Here is a 24,438-nt window from a genome sequence, read left to right as displayed (position 1 = left end):
TAAAATACACTGAACGAAAAAAAGGCAATATTTTATGAACTGGTTGCGATAGAACTTTTTTCTATCTGTTTTTAGAACAGTCATAAGTGTAGCTATCAGCCGTTTTAGGGTTGTCCATTCTCTATTGCACACCCTGTATATATTCAGACATAATCTAAACAAAAATTCCTAGGAAAATGGTTTCGGGAGAAGGGCCCCAATCGGAAAAATGGCGAAAATTTCCATTTTTTTTTTGCTTTCCCATATTCTTAACCATTGAAGAACGAAATTCAAGCTAAAAAAATAATGAAATGTCAGGAACTTTTCAGTTAGGAGTTTTTTTTTCAGAATACGCCTAATTATGACGTTTACAACTCAACTTCAACTTTTTGAATCGTTATACCTAAGAAACGGTGGGTCTTAGGAAAAAAAGTGTCATGACACTTTTTATATATAATAATCTGGTTTACAATTCTTGCGTTGAAAATTTTTTGATAAGACTTACCGTTTTGCTGAAAATCGTGAAAAACCCGTTTTTTTGACCTTTGACCCCCCGTAAATTTTTTTCCAGACCTCGGATCGATGAGGACTTTTTAGATTTAATTTATGATGGTGTTTACAACAATCCTACCAATTTTCAGCTTGCTGGGAATTAATGTAACCTGACCCCCTTATTTTAGTCTAATTTGACCGGACATTTACGGAAAAATCAATCTTAAAAATCGTTTTTTTATTTTTTTCAATATTTCTCAATATTTTCTAAAACAAAAGTATAGTTTTTCCACACAATCTTTATAGCTTAGGGAAATTAGTAAATTAAATCGCATTTTTCGCGGGACAAATTTTTTTTCATGGAATGTGTTCGGGTGGTTGTCCTTATCATAAAAGTCAATTTGTTGGGATAATTGGAGGTTGGGAACAGCCGCCATCTTGGAAAAGAGATTGGTATCGTTTTTATTGAATAGCTCCATTGTTATTCATTTAAACAAAAATTAACAAAGGTAAGACTTTTAACAATAAAATTATCTAAAAAATGATGTACAAAACAATTCCGTGAGTTGATTAAATAAAATTTTATAGTTGGTCAAAGGGCGGGTTTGTATCGCAAGGTTGGGGAAAAATGATATTTGTTCATATCTGACAAACTTTTGATTTGTTTGGATAATTCTTCAAGAATGAATTATAGTACTTATATTTATCTATAAAATGATCCCACAAACGTTATTGTAACCATCGTATTGTAGAAGTAATCTAACTTCGAAACTCTCCCATGTACTAGTCAAAAGTAAGAAAAAAGCTAGTTTTTTTCCTAATAGGCCGAGCAAATTTTGGGAGTAGAGGTATAACAAAAATATAAGTAAGCAGTTTTGCAGCCATACGCGTCTTAATATCGATTTCAAAGGTCTGACAACTCCAATTTTGTGCTTTGTACGGTTTTCGGGGGGTTAAATAAAGTACGTTTTCCAGTTAATGTGAATGGGCTAAATGTTTACTATTTGAAATTATAAATAAAAAAGCTGATGCTCTATCATTTTCCCTAAATCTAGACACAAAATTTTCTTTCCCCCAATTTTTTTGTGGGCAATTTATTTTTCCCCTTTCATATACCATTTATCCTAAATTTTCCAACCACCCATATGCTGCTAATAATTTTTTTTATTTTCAAAAACTATTGGCACTGGTCTAATATTTAAGATATAAAAAAGCACTACAAGTACCTTCAATTTTCGTTAGAAACTAGTGCAGTGAATATTTTCATCAGATGATAAAGATTTATAAAACTAAGTTAAAGTTACATTCTGTATAAGTAAACTGAAGAAATTAAAAAATTTTAATTTTTATTTGAAAGGATTTCGGGGTTTCGGTTTAAGTTACTAACGCTGACTACAAAGGGGACAGGGAGGAAGATTTTATTCATTTAATAAGTGCAAGTGTTATTCAATATCGATTTGGGTGTGTTAGCTCCTAGGTCAAATTTGTAATTCAAAATATTTGCACATTGCCAACATGCACTGTGGCGTATACGTGCTATTTTTTTGTATTTATTTATTGTTTTTTTTTTTTTTTTTTTTTTTTTTTTTTTTTTAAATGTAGGTACATAATATGTGAAAGATTGAGAGGATGAGAAGACGGTTCAATTTTTTATGCTGAGATACATTATAAAAAAACTGTTTTTATTTTCAATCGGTGAAGTCATTTACGAGAATAGAGAGCAAAAAAAACGGTTTTATGAGTGACTATGACTACAGCCAACTTTAAAAAAATAATTTTCTTGGAACTTTGTACGCTTTTTTGTTTTTTTTTTTTTCAAATTTGTCCTAAAAATTATTTTATTCGAAATTCAGCTACTGCAAAACTTCCAGCGTCAACCGATTTTAGTGTTATTACTTGTTAAGAAGATATCAATGATGTATAATAAACGAAAAAAACTAGTACTCATTCACGTGTTTTTTTTTAATTAAATGATATGAAAGTGAAAAAAAAAAACTTAAAAAACGAAGAAAATTGGGTTTGATGCAAAAATGAGGAGAAACGGTTGTCCGCAGAAAAAAAGCTTTGAGACAAACAAAAACTGTAATAAATTCTTGAATGGTTATCCGATTTCCGAAAAAATTCTGGCACTTGAGAAACTACACTTTATTCAATGGTAGAACTTATAGCTCTTTATGTTATAAATATATAATAAAGCTTGCTTATGGGCGCCAAAAAGTGCTAACACCGGCACTGCTGTGACCTTTATTTTATTTTGCATCACTGCTTTCTAACATTGGACCAATTTTTACGTTTCTTTCCTCACACTTTTATGTATTTCCTGTTGATATTAATTGACTGGAACTAGACGGTAAATATAAGATTAAATAAATCCATACTGGAATTGGTGGCTCCAAACAATATTTCCATAATTTCCCTATAAGGGTTTTACTATAAACACAACAAGACAAACTTAATAGGAGCGTGGGATGCCCACTACTTTTTTGTTTGCAAAATTTGTCTATGCATAATCTCTCAATGCCAAATGGTATTAAGTAGGTATTTTATTTTAGTGCAAAATTATATTTCATGGGTGGAAGTTCTCACCATAGTCAAAAGTGATGAGTGATACTTAATGCGGAATCGGAGTTTCAGTTATCTAAGAAACTACCATCAAACCAAACACAAGTTAAATAGTGATCATAAGAAAATATTTGTGATAAATTTAATTTTATCAAATATAAAATATTTTAATATTTATTAGAATTTTATTTCAATGTTATTGAAAATGTGTAAAGAAATTTGTTCAAGCTTGTGGTGTGTAGTAGTTATTATACTATTAGTTGAAATAGTTTTTAGTGCACCTCAAGGATACGACTATTATGCAAATCAACAAAGAAATTACTATGCCCAAAGAGCAGCACAAATTCAACGTATTCAGGCACAAAGAATTGCAGCACAAAATCGTTATTACCAGGAATCTTTGAAATCCACTACAACACGAAAACCTGAAAACAAAATTAATAAAGCTGATTCGGAGAATGCGAAATTTCTTGGTTTACAAAATCAGGAATCTGAAGAATCAAGTAAGACATTTAAGAAAAAAGCAAAACAGTTATTTGGCCCAGGTTACGGACCAGGCTATGGACCAGGCTATGGCAATGGTTGTGGATTAAAGAAAATGGACGAAAAGAAAGGTGAAGGACGAGTGTTTTGGGATCTTAACGTTTATAATGTTTATCCTGATGGAGGTTGTGGTGGTGGAGGTGTTGGAGGTGTGGGAGGAGGTGGACTTAGCGATCCATATCCAGGAGATTTTGGTGGAGGATATCCTGGTGGTTATGGAGGAGGTTGGGCCGATCCTTATTATGGTTACCAACCCTTTCGACCCTTTCGAAATTTGCTTGGACTCTTTCTTCCTGGTGGAGCTTTGAGTGGTGTCAATAGACCGCCCTCGCAAGCGAATTCTCAGTCTGATTCAACGAATTCTGGTTCGAGCTCTTCTGCTCCAACTCCACCAAATTTTCAATTTTTATCTGACTCAGATGTAATGGTAAGTTAATAAAATAAAAATTAAAAAAAAAAGAACATATTATAATTAAAATTTAAAAAAAATCCTTCTTTCAGATGGGTATAACGCCTAACCAATTGGTAAGCGGTGTAGCGAGTACACTTAACAATGTGTTTCAGCAACTATCTTATCCTTATTACGGTTGATGATTCAAGATTATTCTGGCGTTGTTATCTAAGTGTTTAAAATTTTGTTGATGTATTTAATAATAAAAATATTAGTGATAAATTGTATTTTTGTTGTTTTACATATTTGTAATTTATGAAATCCCAAACGTTACCTATTTTCCTGAATAAATGAGCCAAACAATGTTGGATTGATTAAGTTAAGAGAACTAACAATCCATACATTAAAGTTATATGAATTGTTAACGGCTTATCTACGGCTCTTCTCCATTTAAAAATTTAATTCAACAACCGTAGAAGAAGCAGCTACGATGTGCCAAAACAATATAATCCAAAAGTCCAGTCAAAATAGCCATACAAAAGTGAAAACCAAGACAAAATTCGCAAAAGGGTGAAAATTGATAGACATTGCATTTCGCAGTAGTAATTTAAATTAAAGAAATTTCTAAATTTTAACACTACAATAGAAATTTTTAAAAATATATTACACATACACCCCAGTGACCCACTGTTAATTACTTGTATCTTTGCCAGTTATTTTAAATGTGTATTATAAAATCAGAGAAAATACTGCAAGTGGAATCTGGAGATGGAGAACCATTTTTGTATAGATACAGAGTGTCCCAAAAGTAATGGTCCAATCGGAATATATGTACCTACAATAAATTTTATACCATCTGAAAGCTTATTGTTTCAGCTCAAAATATTTATATCGACCATGTCTATACAACATCTACAAAAAGAGCTAGAATTTTTTTAACCCAATTAGTTTTCACAAAAAAAGCAAAACAATCAATCTCTTTTCTCTTCTAACGTCATTAAATCCATTTTTTAAAAGACAACCTATAATAAATTTTATATCATTATTATTTCACCTTTTATATGACGCTTCAAACTTCAATCATATTTCTACCATGCCTACAAAAAAAGTAAGAATTTGTTAAAGCCAACCATGTCGAAATTTCAAACTAAGATTACGGTACTTCCTCTACTGCTGGCTGGTCATCGACAGCAAATCTTCACAGGTGTTTTGAGGTATTTTTCAAGTTTTTCAATTAAAGATTATATTACTTGTAGAGCACGTACCGTTTTGTATGATGAAAGGTAATATTATCAGCATGCATATTAAAGTTAAATAAATTTGTTCTAGATCATAAAATATAACGTGTTTAGAAAAAGAACATCTTTTCACCGTTATCTCAGAATTTTGAATATGAAATTAATTGAAATTTTGCACAATCATAGCTTATTTAATTACCTATTCATCTATCTATTAAAACAAAAAAGTTATGATCAATTGATTTTTCGTGTCGCTTTTTCATTTCATCTTGTTTCAAATCACTACAAAAAAAAAACAAAATCAATTATGGACAGTGGAAGGAAAATAAGAACAACAGGTGATCAGATGATGATTATAAAAAAAAAAACGAAACAAAACCAAATTGTATACCTTAACCCTCTACTGCATACGAAGCCAAATATGGTTTTGTCAGTTTGAAAGCACTTTTCTCTTCTCTGTCACAAAAAAATGGTAAAGATTCAATACAATCCTCTTCTTTGTGTTTCTGAGAACCCATAGAGATAGTTTTTTCGTGTGTCCGACACAAAATATAGGTGTATTTTATGATCACAGGTGAGTCGATCAGTCGTGTGCATTGAAATCGAAAGTGCAGAATATATTCATACTTTAAGTGTTAATTACTGCGTTTCTTTGGAAAGTAAAGTGGAATTAAAAATTTATTTAGGATCGATTGTCTAATTGTGTATGCTATGAACCAATTTTTATTGAAAAAAAGTCATTGGCCTGGTCTTGGGAGGGCAAAAAGTAAGGAAGCCATATTTGGCTTCGTATGCATTCAGGGGTTGTAAATCTACACAATATGTAAAACTTTTTTTTTGGTAAATTTTGTTCCTTTACATTGTTATTTTGCTTGGAAGCTATGTTTTATTCAGAAATGGAGTCCCTTCGCTTTTAGAGACATTTTTCACATGTTAACCCCATTTCCGGCGGCGTAACCACACAAATTTCAGGGAAAGGGGGGCTCACCTATAATATTTTTCAATAATTTTATTACTTCTTAGCTTTTGTAAGATCTGGGAGTGGGTGAAAATGTTGGAGCAAGACCTACTTCGACAGTGGAAAGAATGTGAACCAGAAAAAAATATATTCAACGGAAAAAACAAATTGCTTTTCTCGGTTCCATGGCTTAAAATGAGCCAAATTTGAATTAATTCTTCACTTTTTGTAATGCAATGTATTTATTTTAAATTATTTTGTTTTTAAATGATAAATATTTATCTTTTGATATTTTTAATTGTATTCTTTACATAATCTGAATAAATAAAATTAGTAAAATTTCTTACCCCTTAATGCATACGAAGCCAAATTTGGCTTATAAACAAATTTTTTAAACAAATTAATTAAAAAAAAAAAGAACCCATGTAAAGCATTTTTTAATTTTTTAGTCCGCTAATATTAATTCATGCAGTAGAGGGTTAACTTCTTCTGCAATTTTTTAAAAAGTTTGACAACTTGTTGCACTAAAAGACTTTTTAGAACATGCGTTTGTATTGGGTGATATGCATACAAATTATCCAATTTTTGGGGAATATTTCACTGTCACGGGTGGGACATTTGTACAATGTTTTTATTGTTTCCATTTCAAATGCTACCCATAATAAGAAAAAATATAAATAGACTATAATAATACGAACAGTAGAATTTTTAACCCTTTCGGACCCAGCGTTACTCTCATGTAACATATTTTTAAAAATTCGTAAAAAATATTCCATTAAATATTTTTTTAGGTTTCGATGGCTCAATTGAAAGATAATGATGCCTAGTTACTGGATTATTACAAAAATTTAGTCAAATATCATATCTTTAATTTTTTTTATCGAAAAAGGAACTGAATTCCACATTTGTTCTTTTTTTTTTTTGCAAAAAAAAATTTTTTTATTTATAGTCATAATTTTGAAAAAAGATATAATCCAGAAAGTGTTTTGCTTTTTGTCTTAAAAGAAGTAGCATATATTATATTATTCTATAAAAAATTACACCGGCACACAAAAAAAAAAAAGTGTCATGAACCAGAAACCAGACCTATCTTTCTATATGTTTTTGGGACCGCTGAATCCGAATTTCAAGTCCGTTTGGTCCTGTCACCCTCCAGTTTTGAGTAATATGCAAAAAACTCAAAAAAAGGTAGTTTTTGGGGTCTTTTTTACACTTTTCTCAAAACTGGAGGGTGACCGGACAAAACGGACTTGAAATTCGGATTCAGCGGTCCCAAAAACATATAGAAAGATAGGTCTGGTTTCTGGTTCATGACACTTTTTTTTTTTTTTTGTGTGCCGGTGTTATTTTCGCTGTTGTCCGACTTTTTTTGGTGGTCATGCATGTTTCTTACATGCAACATGAGAGTAACACATTAGTTTTGGTATTTATTATTTTGGAAAATAACTTTTTGCTATTCATATTTCTTAGTTGTGATGTTTTTGATACGATAATACTGAAAAAAACCTTTTTTTAATATTGATTTTCATAGCTTGGGTTTGAAAGGGTTAAACAAATTAAACTTTGCAAAAAGTATGCAAACTTAATTTATGATAATTTTTGGAAATAGACAAAATTATTTTTCGTTACTTGAGCTTTTTTGTTTGGGGTAGAAGATTCGTAAAAAAAATCGAACTCGAGATAACAATCAGACATGACATTACGATGATAGAGAATGTGAAAAAAATGGGTTTCTCAATTCTGTCTGTCTGTATATATCTCTACAGCCTAAACGAATGCAGCGATTTCCTTCAAACTTGGTAGATATATGAGTTTTGTAAAATTCCCTAGAGGCGAAATAACAAAACAACTCTAGCGATTTTGATTTAAAAAAAATACTAAGAAATTGCTTTACATAATTGGAAGAAATTAACGACCAGTTTTCACCATTGAGAAATAATTTCAATTTTATATTTTGTTTTGATCTCTAGTCCAATAAATAATCGTCTATTTGCAAGCGTTTAAGACCTTTTTATAACAACAAAATAGCTTTTTGCAGATTTTTTTATATTGTAAGATAAGTGTAGGCAAAATTCTTCGAAAAATTAAGCACTACCTACCAAGAGCTAAATGGTAGAAACATATTCTGTAATTCTGTTAAGAAAATTTCGAACAACCTTTATTTAAAAGATATAAAATTTAATATATGTAATTTACTAATTTTTAGTTTTTTTTTATCAATATATTTCTAAAAAATTATAAGAAACTTTTAAAATTCAAATCAAGAATTGAATGAAAAAAATTATGCCTTTTTGGCAAAAAATAAGCCTCAATTCCTTAGCTAATAAAATTATGCCTAAACGGCATAATTATGCCTCAGTTGGTATCTTTTTCCTTACCGTTATTAACAGTAATAACTTGATTTCTGACTTTCTCGTAAACTACATAACCGATTTGACCGACTTGAACGAAAATTTTTGTACAAACATGTTTTAGTAGTTTCAATTCAAAGATTAAGAAAAAAAATTCAAAAAAAATCCATTTGGGATTCTTATGAAAATATTTAGTTTTTTCCTTATTTGAAAAATCCTTTGCTTGACATTTTGTTTAAAAATGTTGAAAAATAGTTTTTTTCGAAACGACATGAAAAACTTTTTTTTTAATTTTTGAAAATTTGTTTAACATGTCTACAAAAAAATATTTTTTTTTATAAAAACGGCACCAGATTTTCAAAAAAAAAAATCCGAAAATTCTTTGTTATATCGCCAAATTGTTGTAAGCAACATGACGCTTACGATGCTTCAGGTTACAGAAAAATCCTTATGTTTTGTTTTTCAAATGTTTGGAGGCAATTTTGACATGAACGTTTTCTTAAACTACCTATTTATATAACTTTAAGATAGTGTTGCGGGGATGTGAAAACCATTAAATAATTTTTATTTTAATGTAGGGATGGCTTTAAGATTCTCAAATTTAAAATGAGTAAGTTTCTGCGACCTAGTTTTGGGGTATATTTTATGTATTTTTGATTTGTTGTAATAGGTAGAAGTCACTTTGTTAAATTTTTAATTTCTCGAATAAATTATGCGGAAATAAGGTTTGAACTTTCTTCACACTTTATGACTCCTGGGTTGAAGATCAAAACTAGCTTACCAAGAAAACCGTTTGCAAAACAAAAATATAAACATAAAATGAGACTAATGGCTAAAACTTTACACCATTAAATTAGTCTAGCATCTATCGTCACTTTGCCGGCCCAACACATTTTTTTCCTAAAATGGAATACCTATATAAACATCGAAATACTAATCGAAAAAAAAAGTGTAGGTAGCCCACCTCTTCATTTGCAGAATTCGTATGCAAAAATACACAAAAGTAGGCCAAATCGTATTTATTACATAAGATTAAGTTGAGAAAAATAAAACCATTTTGGGAAAACTTCTCTATACTACAATACAAAGGTATCGGAAAAAACACCCAATGCCACCACTAAAAGACTTGTTAGTTCCATTTCATGGATCATATTCCCACCGTTAAAACTGATGAGTGGACCTCAAGATTGTTTTAAATGTTTAGTTGTAATCTAAAACCCCTCGAAAGTGGATCTAACGTTAAATCAACGTAAATGTAACGTGATCAAAAGAAAAGTTTGTTAAACTTAATTAAGCTTAAAAACAATTAAAAATTATCTATTAAAATTTAATTTCTTTTCAGTTTATAAAAATGTTGACAGAATCTTTTTTAAGTTCGTGGTTTGTAGTGTTTATTATATTATTCGCTGAACTTGTTTTAAGCATTCCCCAAGGATACAATTATTACGCGAATCAACAAAGAAACTACTACGCTCAAAGAGCAGCACAAGCTCAACGTATCGAAGCTCAACGCATTCAAAATCAACGCATCCAAAATCAACGTATTCAAGATCAACGTATTCAAGCTCAACGTCTTCAAGCTCAACGAATTGCAGCCCAAAATCGATACTATCAGCAATCTTACAAAACTACCACTACCACCCCAAGACCATATAAAGTGAATAGAGCTGATACGGAAAATGCCAAATTCCTTGGCACACAAAATCAAGAGTCAGTGGGATCGGGAAAAACATTCAGGAAAAAGGCGAAAAAGCTATTTGGAGCGGGCTATGGAGCTGGGTACGGAGCTGGTTATGGAGCAGGAGTCGGTAATGGATGTTATTACCGAAATGCCAACCAACCAAAGGACGAGGGCGAAGGACGAGTATTTTGGGATTTCAATATTTACAATGTTTACCCAAATGGAGGTTGCGGGGGAGGAGGTTTTGGAGGAGGCTATCCTGGAGGATTTGGAGGTGGATATCCCGGAGGGTTTGGTGGACCTGGAGGCTTTGGCGGAGGCTTGGCTGACCCTATTTACGGTGGCCGACCAGTTCGTGGCTTTTTTCAAAACTGGCTCGGCCTCTTTCTTCCTGGTGGTGCATTGAGTGGAGTCAATAGACCATATCAGGCATCACCTTCGCAGTCTCAACAGAGTAGTCCCCAAACAGATTCAGTCGATTATGATGCAAGTTTGGGTGGGACAGGCTCTGGTGGTGATAGTTCTACAACTGGTGCAGTTAACGCCGATGGCACGACTGGTGGAAACAATAATAATCTTACGCCTGATAGTGGTGGAATGGTAAGATGATTAAAAATGTTTGATTTGACGGTTCTATTTAAATGTTTATATTCTTTCAGGCGAACTTAACACCTGGCCAGCTAGTTGGTGGTGTTGCTAACACAGTTAACAGTGTGATTCAGACCTTGGCTAGTGCACCAGTCTATGGTTGATTTAGATTAAGGGAAAAATAAAATGACTTTCGTTGTTAATTATTTGTAAATTTTGTTATTGATTAATTAATATCTGCTTATAAGAATGTTTTATTTATTTTTTTTTTTTTTTCAAATAATAAAATAAAAAAACACCAGTAGGTATTTTTTTTGTCTATTTTTTTTTAATATTAATTCTAAATTTTATATTAATTCTAAACAAAAAAGGCCCAAATTGAAAGAAAAAAATACGTTTTAAACGAGGATTTTAATGTTTTTTGTTTTAATTTTTTTTTGAAAGCCATCGGTGAAGAACTTTTCGAGGTTCACTGTAACCTGGTAACCTGGCATCTTCGATCGGTGATGGAAATGATTTATCCAACTCTCTCTCAATGTCGAAAAATTGCAGTTTTCATAAGTCAATATAAAAACAACATGTACAAAAAGTTGAACGAAATCACCTATTGAAGTACAAAATTTACAACAGTATTGAATAAACTGCACGACTGGGTCCCACGTAATACTTGCTTTTATGTTGCTTAAAATACTAAAAAAAAAAATTTTAATTTCATAAAATAATATTTTTAGAATTTAGTTGTATAAGAAATTTATTTAAAACTTGAAAATAATATAAAATTTGTTTTTAAAATTACAAAAACATCTTATAAGTTAGTTTTGACATTCAAACGAATAACCTATGCCATAAACTTTTTTACATTAAAAATAATTTGTAGATTTTTTTTATTGAAAATCATTGATTTGTTTAAAAAAAAAATAATTTTCCAAAAAAAATGAACTAAAAAAAAATCAAAAAAATATTTTTTTTAACATTAATGTTATTAAAACGTTTTTGTACAAAAATTTTGTTTAAAATACGTCATGGTGTTTCATTTACGAAAAAGTTTAACATCCAATAAATGTTATTTTTTATTTTTAAAAATTATGTCAAGTACCTACCGTTCATTTTGGTCGTGAAAAAAAATCAATTTCGCATCTAAAGAATCACAAAACACTATGAAGTTTGATGCTATTCCCTTCAGTGGTTTAGACTATAGCTCGAGATGCAATAGTCGGAAAAAGTATTTTTGTGTTTTCATATTTGGTAATTTTTAGTTTCTCGCGATAAATTCAGTTCTCCACAGATTTTTTAATAGACACACCGAAATTATGACTTGCAACAGAAGATGCACCACTAATTTCAATGTTAAGTTCCGCCGTTTTGCCCTTTTTTTACAAATCGGAGCCTGTCAGTTTTATACATGCTTGAAACACGTTAAATGCATTACCTTACCTTACCAACTTTGAAAAATAACGTTTGTAAAAATACTTTTTTCCCTCAGAAATTAGCACTTTTTATACAAAAAATGCAGCCTCGAAGCATAATACCCAACTATATGACTGACATTGACCATTATGAGATTCACCATAATATACTTATTAAATAACCGTCAACTTCCTTATTTTATATTTAACCATTACAGATTATTCGCATCAGTAAGAAAAATGTTCATTTTGTCGAAATAATTTTTCCGACTATTGTAGAGACAGACAGAATTGCAAGACCCACTTTTTTGGTGGTAGTTATTTCAAGTTCGATTTTTTTACTGAATCCTAGACTTGCCCTGTAGTGGCTAAAAATAAAGTGAGGTCGCGAGACATTGTAAGCCAATGACGTGATTGATTTATTCCTATCCAACGGTTACTGTATTCCTTTTAACTTGCAAATTCCCGACGTAGTAGCAGTAGTAGTGGCCTGGAAATTCACACAAAATATTCTAAATTCATGTAAATTGCTATTTCGAAAAGCTACGTCAAGTAAAAACGGTCAGGATCGTCTAGATTGAGGTAATATATTCTATTTTTCCTCAAAGCTAAAAATGACAAACAAATAAAACATCGGTTTATACTTTTCTCTTTAATTTTTCAATAAAATTGAATCACACAATATAAAATATTAAACAATAATCTTTTGAACTTTTTTTTTAAATTCATACATACATACTCATAGTTATGTTAGTTATATAATAATATAAAAAAATATATAATTACTTTTTATAATTATTACTTTAATTTGTTCTGATAATTTAAATAGAAATTTCTTTATAAAAAAGAATAATAAACTTATTATGACATAATGAATTAAATTGAATTAATTTGAATTAAGTTATTACCGAGAGACTCTGTGTGTGTTAAGTAAATAAATTAAGCATTAAACATTTTACAATATTTTCGTTCGGTATTTCGTTGACACTTATTTATACGTTAAATATAAAATATAAACAACAGTCTATCTACAGAAGCACTACGATTACTTATACATATAGTTACATTATACAGATATATTATAACAAACTCGAGAAACATACAATTCAAGTGTTTTGAATCATATCGTTATCATATCATGCAAGACATACTAGACAGATAATTTAGGACGTAAAGCCTCAGCTCGACTACGAATTGCTTTTATTCTTTGGTTACAATACACTCGGAGAAATATAGCAAGGAAAACTATCAATACTCCAAAAACGCCTAAAACTGATATGCTATGGTTGTAGATGACGCAGGAAAGCAATATAGCAGCGGCCTGAAAAAAAAAGTGAAGATATGTTTTGTTGGTACTGCTTTTTTTTCTTATAATATTCTTAGTTAAACTAACTATGTACTTTATTAAGTTAAACTAAACTATTTATATATATTTGAAGTTCAAACCTGAAGTTCAGAATATAGCTTTAAGGTTAGGAATTAAATATTTTAAAGCAAGATCACCACATGCCGTAGTTCATTATGTTAACTTCAAGAAAGTTATTTATTTTTGTAGTAACGAATTTAATTATGTATGTACACATACGAATTTATTTTTTACTTTAATAAGTTTTCTCAAGTGAGTTAAGTTGACCACCAAGTTCGAATCGTATAATATTTTTAAGGAAATGTCGATGTTCACCAAAAGCTTTTATGGATGTTCAAGTATGTAGTTCAATTATTTTAATAATAATCATTAAAAATTAATACGACATCGGGCAAATAGAACTCTTGTATTAAATTTTCGTCTACTTTGAAAACGTTAAGGTCCATTTTCTTCACTCGGAGTTGAACAAAACTTGAGAATTTTTATATTAAAAATTCTCAAGTTATGTTCAACTCCGAGTGAAGAAAATGGACCTAAGTGTATTATTCGAGCAAAATTGTTTTGAGACGAATCTCACAAAAATGAGATCCATCTCATTTTAGAGATCTATCTCATTTGAGATGTTTCCGTATGCAGAAAAAAACTTTATCTCATTCAAATGAGCTACAGCTCGTTAAATTTTGAGACTCCGATTGAGGTCTTAACAAATTATTTTTCTCAAAACATCGATACTTTTCGGGTGTTCGTTTAACTAATAAAAAAAGAATGATGTTTTTTTACGATTCGTTTGCTGTTTATGCCGAACAAATAATTTGGCTGACTTTCTGCTCCTGTTATAAAGTATTCATAATGAAAAAGCAAAACATTATTGTTATTATTATTATAAAAAACAATTGTATTCTGCCTTGGAGCGTATAGCACTGGATTCGGATTTTCAGACCCACCATTAAATAAATCCCATAAATCTTTTTCCCATGAATTCAGTTTTATTTTTTTGTTTCCCGTTTTATTGCGGTCACATTTTTCCTTTATTCTTATTTTAGTACCTAATTCTTTTTGAAATTTGATTAATTTCAATATTTTTTCCAAACTTTTTTTCAAACTCCGATTTGAATGCTATTTAAGGTTTGAACATACCGGAAGGTATGCGGTAGCTGCTCGGGTAACGGAACGGGTTCCAGTTTGGAATTGTTTTCATACAGTTACCCGTACCGCTACACCCTACCGATGTGGCCAAGCCTTAAAGCGTTTTTTTTTCTTTTTTTTAGGACAGGAGTTTGACTTTTTGTCAAAAGAACTGTATTTTTTAATAATACTCACAAAAAAAATATTGGTATCATCATTTATCATTTTAGTGTTATCACAAAAATTGCTTTCACTGGAAGAAGACATTGGGCGCATTCACGAATGTAGTCACTATGTCGAATTTCAACTAGCTTTTGGAATGCGAATTGCACAACAAGCTAGTCAAACGTGAACTATCATATTTGATACATAAAAACATGAAATAAAAAAAATGTGTTTTGAGCGGTTTAAAAAGCTTTTTTTCCTTTCATAATTTTTCAATTTCATATCAGATTTTGAATGCTTTTTTAATAATTCCACGAAAAATTAAATAAAATACAATTGTTTCCATCAAACAAATGACTGAGAAATGTCAACTAACTTTGAAGTCGAAATTTTTACACTACGTCGGAGGGGAAATTTTAACTAATTTTTTAGTTGTTTTCACCCAATCCGAACAAGTCGACTACGTAGTCACTTGATTCGTGAATGCGCCCATTTTTACAATGAAACGATTTTTTGAGACTGAGATAGTGAGATGAGACAAACCTCTTGCATATCAAATTGAGCGTTGTCTCATTGCAATTGCTCTATCTCACTATCTGGAGCTCATTTTCAAAGCTCAGTAGTTTACGCCAAGCTTGATTCCCTCGCTTTGCATAAACTGCTTGTTGCTTTTAATAGCATAATTCGCTTCATTTTTGGTTTGCAAAGGTTTGACCATGTTTCGCAATACCATCAATTGGTCCTAGGAAGCAGCTTTCAGCATTTTCTTGATGCTAGATGCTGCATTTTCTTGCATAAAATAATAAACAAAAAAACACCTTCATATTTATATGATAAGTTAAACTTTGCCCAGTCTGCTCGAACCTTGAATATTATTACCCCTTTATGTACATATCTAAATTCATCGAGATTATTTTATGTTTATGCCACCAGGTTATGGAACTCCTTACCATTGCCTTTAAAACAAGTAATAGGAATTTTAGAATTTAAAAAAGCATTGATCAACCATCTTAATTCATCTTAGCACACAAACAGTAGAAAGAATATATTAAATCTTTTTTCTTTTAATTTAAAATTGTATCTTATGTTATTATGTATGTATAAGTAAAAATTAAGCTAAATTTATTAAATTTTCAAGTCCAACTTAAGGTACTATAAAAGACTCAGTCTTATTTGTACACCATTTTGAAAAATAAATTGAAATTGAAATCTCAAGAGACTGAGACAAAGCTTTCTGCATACCACCCTAAATGTTTTGTTATTTCCTGAACATACCTAATATACACATTAGTTAATCAGTACAAACTAGTGGATTGACATAGGATGTCAGATGATAATTTTATATCAACAAATGGAACGAACTTGGCCTCAAATTTTAGTTTTTGAATGAATGAATTATCTAAAAATTGAACAAGACCGAATCAGTTGGGAATTCCATATTATTACATATTTTTGATGATGTTTTCTTCTATTGTGAAATAGGAATTATGCTTAGAAAATCAGAAGAAGGCTTAACGTCAAAAACACAGTCTTGCATAAAATGCAGGAGAACGCAGTAAGCTGGTACTGTCATGTATGCGTTTTTTTGCACATCTTTCTTTTTTGGTATCTATTCTAACTTCAGTCTAGAAGAATTGACTATTTCATAAGTTATCTCCATTAAATTACAGCCAGGTTTCAATGGTCGTCAATTATAAACTTAATTGAAACAAGTTTCATTTTATAATTCCTTTAAGCTTACCTGTCGTAAAGTCATGATGATGGTGAACACAACAGGTCCAAACACAGAAATTGTGTAAAAGATAAACAGCTGTCCAATTGTTGAACTTATCGAGAGGACTATGCAATCAAATATAAACTTTGGATGCTGTAAAACAAAACAAACAAATAAATACTTTTAAGTTAAAGGAATCTTGATAAACTCACTTCTGTGGCAAAAGTCAATGAATCCATAAATCCTCCTTGCATTGAAAGAGATGCTGCTGTAAATATCGTACTCGATAAATTCACTCCGCACATCATTTGAATTGGTGACATGGAATACGCTTTGAATAAAGCTCCTTGCCAATTCGTTGTAAAACTATCAAACACCATGTACATTGCCAAAAGAAATACTCCCGTAATTGTTGTTACTGATGAAACTCGATTATCTTCTGCACTGCCAGTCATAAAGAATATCATTCCTACTGATATCATTACTGCCGTCAGGTACTCATAGCATTCGTATTTTGTGCGTGACATGATCTTTCCCATCAACATCACCGGAATGATTTTACACGATTTTGCCAGAACCTGAGTTGGAAAATTGACAAATTTCAATGCTTCGTATTGAAACCAAGCACTCATGATATTCGAAAATGAAGCAAAGGAATATTTATACAGTGGAGTTCGGTGGCGTGGCTCTTGTCTCATTCGAATGCATATGCCAGCTATGCTGAAGGCCAATAAACGATTTGCAAACACAAGAAATTGTGAATCTTTAAAATGAGAGGTTTTGCCTTCGAAGTTTACGTACTCCTGAGTCATGATTTTCTCTTGAAGTACACCCCATGTTAGGTAGGAACACATGAGGCCAGCAAAACAATATGTGAGCAATACGGCTTCTTGAGAACTTGTGCGTTTAATGGTGCTGCCAGTTGCTGGCGATGACAGCCCCGAAGGAGTCTTTGTTTGTGAAGTATCAGTGCGTTCGCTGTCATTGTGAACGGTTCCAGTGATGCACATTCGTACAGCTGAATGGATTATTGTTGGATCTGGAAAAAAGAAACGATTGTATTCATGAAAATCAAAAGCTATTAAACTAATAAGTAAAGCATAATAGTATTAAGAAGTAATTTTAATGCTAAGGTTCAATATTTATTGTTAGCGCTATATGGTTTTGAATCGTATAAAGTAATTAAATATTTAAAAATACTCATCTTAAAATTTCTTTCGCGGAGTTGGGGTATTAAAAATTACTTTTTAAAAAGAAATAATCCTCATAATTGTAAAGTAGTTTTGTTATGGTATGAACCTTCTAAGTGAATTTCTGTGAGTGAGAAGTATAATTTGTATATAAAAAGATTTAAAAACCTAAGCGCCTTGAACTCTAAGAGCCACCCAGTCGTGTATTTCATTTCCATTTGTAAAAAGATTATCTTACGTAACTATGTAAGATTGTGATTTTTTTTGTATTAATGGCACAGCAACAAAAGTGACCGTCAACATTTGGTTGGAGTGTTAAACTTCATGATTTTGTCCAATAACCATTGAGTTTATTAGACATCCTAGAACAATTAGTTCCTCAAGTCATGATTTATATTAATAAGCCTTGACTACAAAAAGATCTCAAAGAGTTAGGATAGGATGAGTCAGAAAAAAAGTAATGTATTTTATTTTTCCAAATTAGATACAACAACAATCTTAATGATATTATATTATCTTAGAAAATTCAAAATTTTAAATCTTTATATTGATTTTATATAATAAAAAAAGAGAGATGATATATAATTAACAAAATAATATGAAATTAACAAAATTTTAAATTAATTGTTTGTGTGGCGACAAGACTCAATTAGCTGGGGGAAAAAAAGTTATAGATGGGAAATTCTATGTGGCAAGGCAACCCTATTTTTTAAATAACTAATGATGTCATATCTTGTAGTAGCATGATACAAAAAATTTTTTAATGCCAAACAAAAGCCTAAAATAAAATAAAATAAAATAAAATAAAATAAAATAAAATAAAATAAAATAAAATAAAATAAAATAAAATAAAATAAAATAAAATAAAATAAAGAAATGTCCCGATATCTCCCGACCATACTATGGTCTTCATTGAGAAAAAATTCAACTAAGATTTAATTAAAGATGATTTATTGACTAATTTAGAGTTTATAATCGAAAAAGTGGAGAAGATTAAAATCTTGTTTTCCTCTGGCTTTTTGTTTAATGTTTACTTAATTAGGTCTGTTTAATGAAGAAAAACTTGAACAGAAAAGATCAGAACAGCACAAATTCTTGAAAACTGTCAAAACAAAAAAGATCAGAAAAGTACACCTTCCTATTTATAGGTTTGACTTTTGCCTATCAGTTTTGAAACTTAAAATTAAAATAATTTTTTTTGTTATGACTTTTCATTCAAATAAATTATAATTAATCACAATATTTTTTTCACATTTTGAATTTTTCTTCATATTAAGAGTATTCTAAACAAATTTTCATTATTTTGAATTTATTTAAATATATTCTTGTAAAAATAAAACAAATCAGTTGCTGTTTGACACTTCTCACTCGTTTGCTCTACCTCAAAAGTAGGAGCAGAAAAACTTGAACTAATTTGTTCTGGAAAACTTCATGGAACACAAAATGACAGTTTGTAGAACAGTTTAGGGCAAGGTGTTTCCTTATGAAACACACAAACCTGTACTTTTCGGATCTTTTCTGTGCGGATCAGATTCATTAAACAGACCTATTGTTTCATTGCTACAACCATTGCATTGCGACCAAAAAAGCCAAAGGAAAACAAGATTTTGATCTTCTCCACTTTTTCGATATTAAGATTTAATTGTGTTTAATAAGTGAAATGAAACCAAATTTTATGTAGTCCAATTTTTCCGTAACAAGTTAGTTTTCAAGGTACATAGTTACATATTTACAAAATACCAAAAAGGAAAACGTACACCCCTCTTTTCACACCTAATTAATGTTTTTGTCGAATTTGGAAACTAAGGGCTCAATTGTAACTATCAGTAAAATCCATCAGTAAAAATTCTGTTTTGCTATTTTGAATACTTTAAGATTCTAATTTATGCAAAATATTGATGAAATAAATTAAAAACACATTTTCACTAACTTTTTTAAAAAGAAGCAATGCATTTATTATTTACAAATTAATTAGCTTTTATGTTGCAAAATTCTATATAGTTCTTGTTTTACACAATTTTTTGATATATTAAAATCAATTACATTAAAATAATTATTAAAAGCTGTACACGCAGGAAACAAAGGTTCATTAATTCAATAATTTGTTCTGTTAAATTTTTGATTTAGGAAATCAATTGATCTTAATGATCTTGGATAAATATTTATGTTCAGTTGTGACAAAAGATACTGTGAGTCGATCGTTCCAATTAAAACATCATAGACAAATAAAATTTTTGTAAATGTTCTTCTGTCAGCTAGTGATGGCAAATTAATTAAGGCTAGGCGTTGGTTATGAGGTGGTAAATTTGTGTTCTTATTCCATGGTAGATGTCGAAGGGCATAAAGTAAGAATTGTTTTTGTACGGACTCTAGTTGGTTAATACATTGGTAACAGGGGCTCTAAACACAGCTGCAATATTCTATACTTGACCGCACAAGAGAACAGTATAAAGTCTTTAAGATGTATGGGTCTCGAAATTCTTTTGAAAAACGGCAGACAAACCCTAACCTGCATTTCGCTTTATTTATGATGTGATCAATATGTTTATTAAAGTCTAGTTTTTGGTCCATTACAACGCCAAAATCACAGAAGCTATCAACTCTTTCAAGTGGTTGATTACACAACATATAAACATTTAAGAAGGGTAACCGTTTACGAATAAAAGTCATGCACTTACATTTAGGTACATTTAGTTCCATATCATTAACACTACACCAATTGGAAACATTATTCAAATCTCTTTGTAACAGTTCACATTCGTTGTTATTTTTGTACGATAGTCGAAGCTTACCATTATCGGCGAACAAAAGAAGATGCGAAAATTTTACAGTGTTATGTAAGTAGTTTATAAACAATACAAAAAGGAATGGTCCAATATGGCTTCCTTGGGGAACACCGGAATGCACAATTATCTTTTTTGATGTTTTATTTTAAAAATTAACATTTTGTGTTCTTGAACATAGGTACGACTTCAGCCAAACTAAAAATCAAGAAGGAAGTCCAATGATCTATTTTAGTCACAAATTCATTTTATAAATTTTACTGATGAAATTTGATTTTACTGAACAGTAAAATTTACAAAATGGATTTGTGAATAAAATTTAACACCAAATGCATTGCTTCTTTTTGAAAAAATTAGTTAAAATAAGCTTTCAACTTATTTCATCAATATTTTGCTCAAAATAAAAGTTTAAAGTAATCAAAATAGCTAAACAAAATTTTTACTGATGGATTTTACTGATAGCTATAACAGAGCCCTTAGTTGATATTTCTGCACCTGGCTCTCCAATGGTATTACCCCTTAGAGAACCCTCTTTCTTGGATAAACCTTACAGACCTGGTAAGAGGTTCTGAGACTTTGAGTTGGTATGTTATAGAAATGGGCCACCTCTAACATTAAAAAAAAATAATTCACCACATAATTTTGCAATTTATTTTAAATGAAAGAGTGCCTTCAATGTCAATTAACACCACTTATTCATTAGTTATTCTCCAAATAATGAATGTCTTTCTTCACTTTTAGAAAATAGGCATGTCACATCTTATCGATACCAAAAAAACATTGGATTATTCATTTTGCCAAACCTAAATTAAACTTAATCGCTGATAAAAAAAAAAGTTCCTTATCACTTACTTGTTTTTTCCAAATAACTTGTACGATTGACATATTTATAGATTAGGTAACCAGGTACAAAAACACAGCTATAACCAAAGCAATTGACTGTGAGCTTCAGAAACCAGGAATATTCTTTAGCTTGAGATTCTACCAGCTGTGACAATGTTTTCTGTGTATAATATCCACCTAAGCTGACACGCATCAAATCCGAAAAGAAATGTATCACTAGCAAAGAGACTAGGATTAAACAACTTTGGAAAGTAGAAAAAAAAATTGATTAAATGAAAGAACAAAAGCAATATCTTATCAAACAAACCAGATAATCAAATCAGGAACTATGTTGCCCATTGTGGTGATAATTTATGTTTGCGATGGATAAGGAAGAATTTAACTTGTGCGAATCTTCTCTATTCTTGAATTGAATTGAATTGAATTTTATTGAGTCTTCAAAGTTAGGTTACATTTTATATCTTATTCTAACAATAGCTTTTATTGTACTAAAGTGGCTATAAAGTATTGCCTTCTTTTTCGAGTATTTTTTTTGTAAAGCCTCGTGGCTGTCAGTATTTATATAAAACTAAATATATGGTTGGACTGCTTTTGCTCATAAGCATTTAGTTGAATTTGTTTGTGACGGTAGTCACGAATACATATATACAATAAACTTAACCTATCTTAAAACTACATATATACGAAAACTGGCCAGTGCAGTGATATGCTTAATATCTAACATATTGCTTGAGATTTTTATTTTTTTTTCGTTTCTTTTCTTTTTTGTTTCTTTTGAGTTTATGAAGCGAGAGCGCCATATATACATTAAACATACAAGTAAAATCACATTGTAGCAAACAATAAAACATTCAATTTAGATGAAATTAAATCAATTAACTGGCGAATATGTTTTAAAGTATTTTAGATGTACTAGGGAATATGCTTTCAGTTTTAGCATCAGGTGTTTCGATGCGCCGTTATGATTCGTACCGCTTACTTGTATGGATATAGCGTGCGATGAAATGCCGCTATTTACTGTTGTGGTGTGTTATGTTGTACTGTTAGCACAGTTTAACTTTTTGTACATACTAGTTTCCCTGTTTTATGGCGATGTAATTATCCATCCTAGTCACTTTTTGTGTTATTATTAGCTGTGGCTAATTGTCTGTTGCTGTTGATGATTTATGTCGACTTCAGAGTCGCACGTTCTTTGCAGGACACACGAACGGGTTGGGGCATCCCGCAGACCCGTAAGTGACTCGTCCGGATCTCCATCACTATTTGAATTAATTAGCTGTGGCTAATTATCTATTGCTGGTGTTGACTTATAAGTCACACGTGTTTGTTGGACATACGAATGGGTTGGGGCAATCCCACAGACCCATTAGTAACTCGTCCAGATAATATAACTTTACGTTAAACTTTTACTAGCTCCAAGAGCTGCGACTGCCTTCGGCCACGACTGCCTTCGGCCACGGTTACTTCCAAACTCCGGCACTTTTGAATTCTAATTTTTATCTTCTCTATTCTTGTCCTAATGTCGATTGACACGTAATATTCTGCGAATAACAAAAATCTTCTATTCTTTAAAAGCTGAAGTTTTTTTTCGATCTGTGCAAATAGCCTCAAGGCATTTAGCTATGCCGAAAGATGGTTTGTATCATATAACATATTTTTGTTATTCTCTTGGAAATTATATTCATTTGTATAAGTATGTTTGATTGTTAATATAGTTTTTTTTATTGAAATTTGTATAATTTATACCCGCAAAACAGCCGTAGGCTATATCGCGCGTAGAACAAGCAAAGAGCAAAATTTTGTTTTTGGTATTTTTTTTTATTTTTTGCTGATGGATGACAGCAAATGTCATTCACCTGACATTTGACACAAAAAAATGTGGTGGATTTTTGTTTTTATGTGTGGTGAATTAGGGTGAATTTGAAGTACATTTATAACAAAAACTTTGTTTTGATGAATCATGAATGCATAAAGTTAGTATGGGTCACACCTAATCTAAGGACTAGTGCGAATTGCGTTAAGATGTTGGTTAAATTTCTTACCACGATTAAATTCTATCGTTTGGTTAAAAAAGAGGTCAAACTTATTTTTTGATGTGCGAATTGGGTTAAAATAGCTGCGTTCCTTTGGAAATATTTATCTACTTTTTAGTACTTAAAGCTGCTTTGAACTACTTTTTCAATATAGCAAAAGTAGTTCAAAGTAGTTTTAAGTACTAAAAAGTAGATAAATATTTCCAAAGGAACGCAGCTAATGTGTTCAATGGGACTTTTTTTGGCATAACTTTGATTGAAATCCCCTCAAGATTAAACAAAATTACCCTCAAAAATGTTTTTTTCTTATATTCAATTAATTATTTTTTTTATCAAAACCCAGCTGAAGATATATGTATAAAGTTAAAAATATTCTAGTATGAAAATGTAAGAAAATCTCAATTTCACATACCTACTTTTTTTAATTTTTATCGATAATTTTCCACTTCATTACGATCAAAAAGACATTTTTTATTCAATCTTCGAACACTAATTTATAGTTCACCAACTTCCAACAAAATAGAAATTTTAAAAATAAAAAACAAACAACCAATTCGTATATTTTCAATTTTTCAAGATGAATAATAATTTGAGGAAGTACTTTGTATTAATACTTTTATATTTCTTAAAAAATCGACGCATTATAACAAAAATAATTTCAAATCTATCTTGATCTTTCTATCTTGAGAAACGTCAAATTTTAACTACTAGTGTCAAATTTTACCCTGCTCCGCAGCTGGGTAAATTTTAACCCATTTTATTCACCACGCTAGTGTCAAAATTTAACCAACATTTTAACGCAATTCGCACATTTCAACTATATCCAAGTTTACAAAGTGGTTGAAGAGACGTTTGAGCTCACGTCAACAATTAATTAAAAAGTACCAAACCAAATAAATATCAAAATGTTGTTTCCTAATGTACATTTGTCTTTTTAATCTGGCAATGCTTTTTTATGTAATTTAAAATGAATTTTTTTCTCTAATCATTTTTGTTCATCTTCTTCAATCGGCCATTTTTGCATTTAATT

The 24,438-nt window shown here is 30.6% G+C and overlaps 3 protein-coding genes across 3 annotated transcripts; 2 read left to right on the top strand and 1 right to left on the bottom strand.

Moving 5' to 3' along the window:
- Positions 1-2,279: 2,279 nt before the first annotated feature.
- Positions 2,280-4,254, top strand: LOC129915414 (period circadian protein-like). The gene is made up of 2 exons (XM_055994930.1): positions 2,280-4,003; positions 4,078-4,254. Exons 1-2 carry the CDS (start codon positions 3,227-3,229, stop codon positions 4,165-4,167), a joined length of 867 nt encoding a protein of 288 aa, XP_055850905.1. The 5' UTR covers positions 2,280-3,226; the 3' UTR covers positions 4,168-4,254.
- A 5,585-nt stretch (positions 4,255-9,839) lies between these two features.
- On the top strand, positions 9,840-10,971 carry LOC129915562 (keratin, type II cytoskeletal 3-like). The gene is made up of 2 exons (XM_055995166.1): positions 9,840-10,795; positions 10,855-10,971. The coding sequence occupies exons 1-2, from the start codon at positions 9,866-9,868 to the stop codon at positions 10,945-10,947; spliced, it is 1,023 nt and encodes a 340-aa protein (XP_055851141.1). The 5' UTR covers positions 9,840-9,865; the 3' UTR covers positions 10,948-10,971.
- A 2,101-nt stretch (positions 10,972-13,072) lies between these two features.
- LOC129915941 (adenosine 3'-phospho 5'-phosphosulfate transporter 1) lies at positions 13,073-23,179 on the bottom strand. Its single transcript, XM_055995661.1, has 6 exons — positions 22,890-23,179; positions 21,683-21,782; positions 21,385-21,617; positions 16,772-17,598; positions 16,587-16,712; positions 13,073-13,510 (listed from the first exon to the last, which is right to left on the bottom strand). The coding sequence occupies exons 2-6, from the start codon at positions 21,712-21,714 to the stop codon at positions 13,340-13,342; spliced, it is 1,389 nt and encodes a 462-aa protein (XP_055851636.1). The 5' UTR covers positions 21,715-21,782; positions 22,890-23,179; the 3' UTR covers positions 13,073-13,339.
- Positions 23,180-24,438: the final 1,259 nt, after the last annotated feature.

The sequence above is a fragment of the Episyrphus balteatus genome, chromosome 3 (genome assembly GCF_945859705.1).
Source record: "Episyrphus balteatus chromosome 3, idEpiBalt1.1, whole genome shotgun sequence".
Lineage (NCBI taxonomy): Eukaryota > Metazoa > Arthropoda > Insecta > Diptera > Syrphidae > Episyrphus > Episyrphus balteatus.
This window is presented reverse-complemented; position numbering and strand designations above follow the sequence as displayed.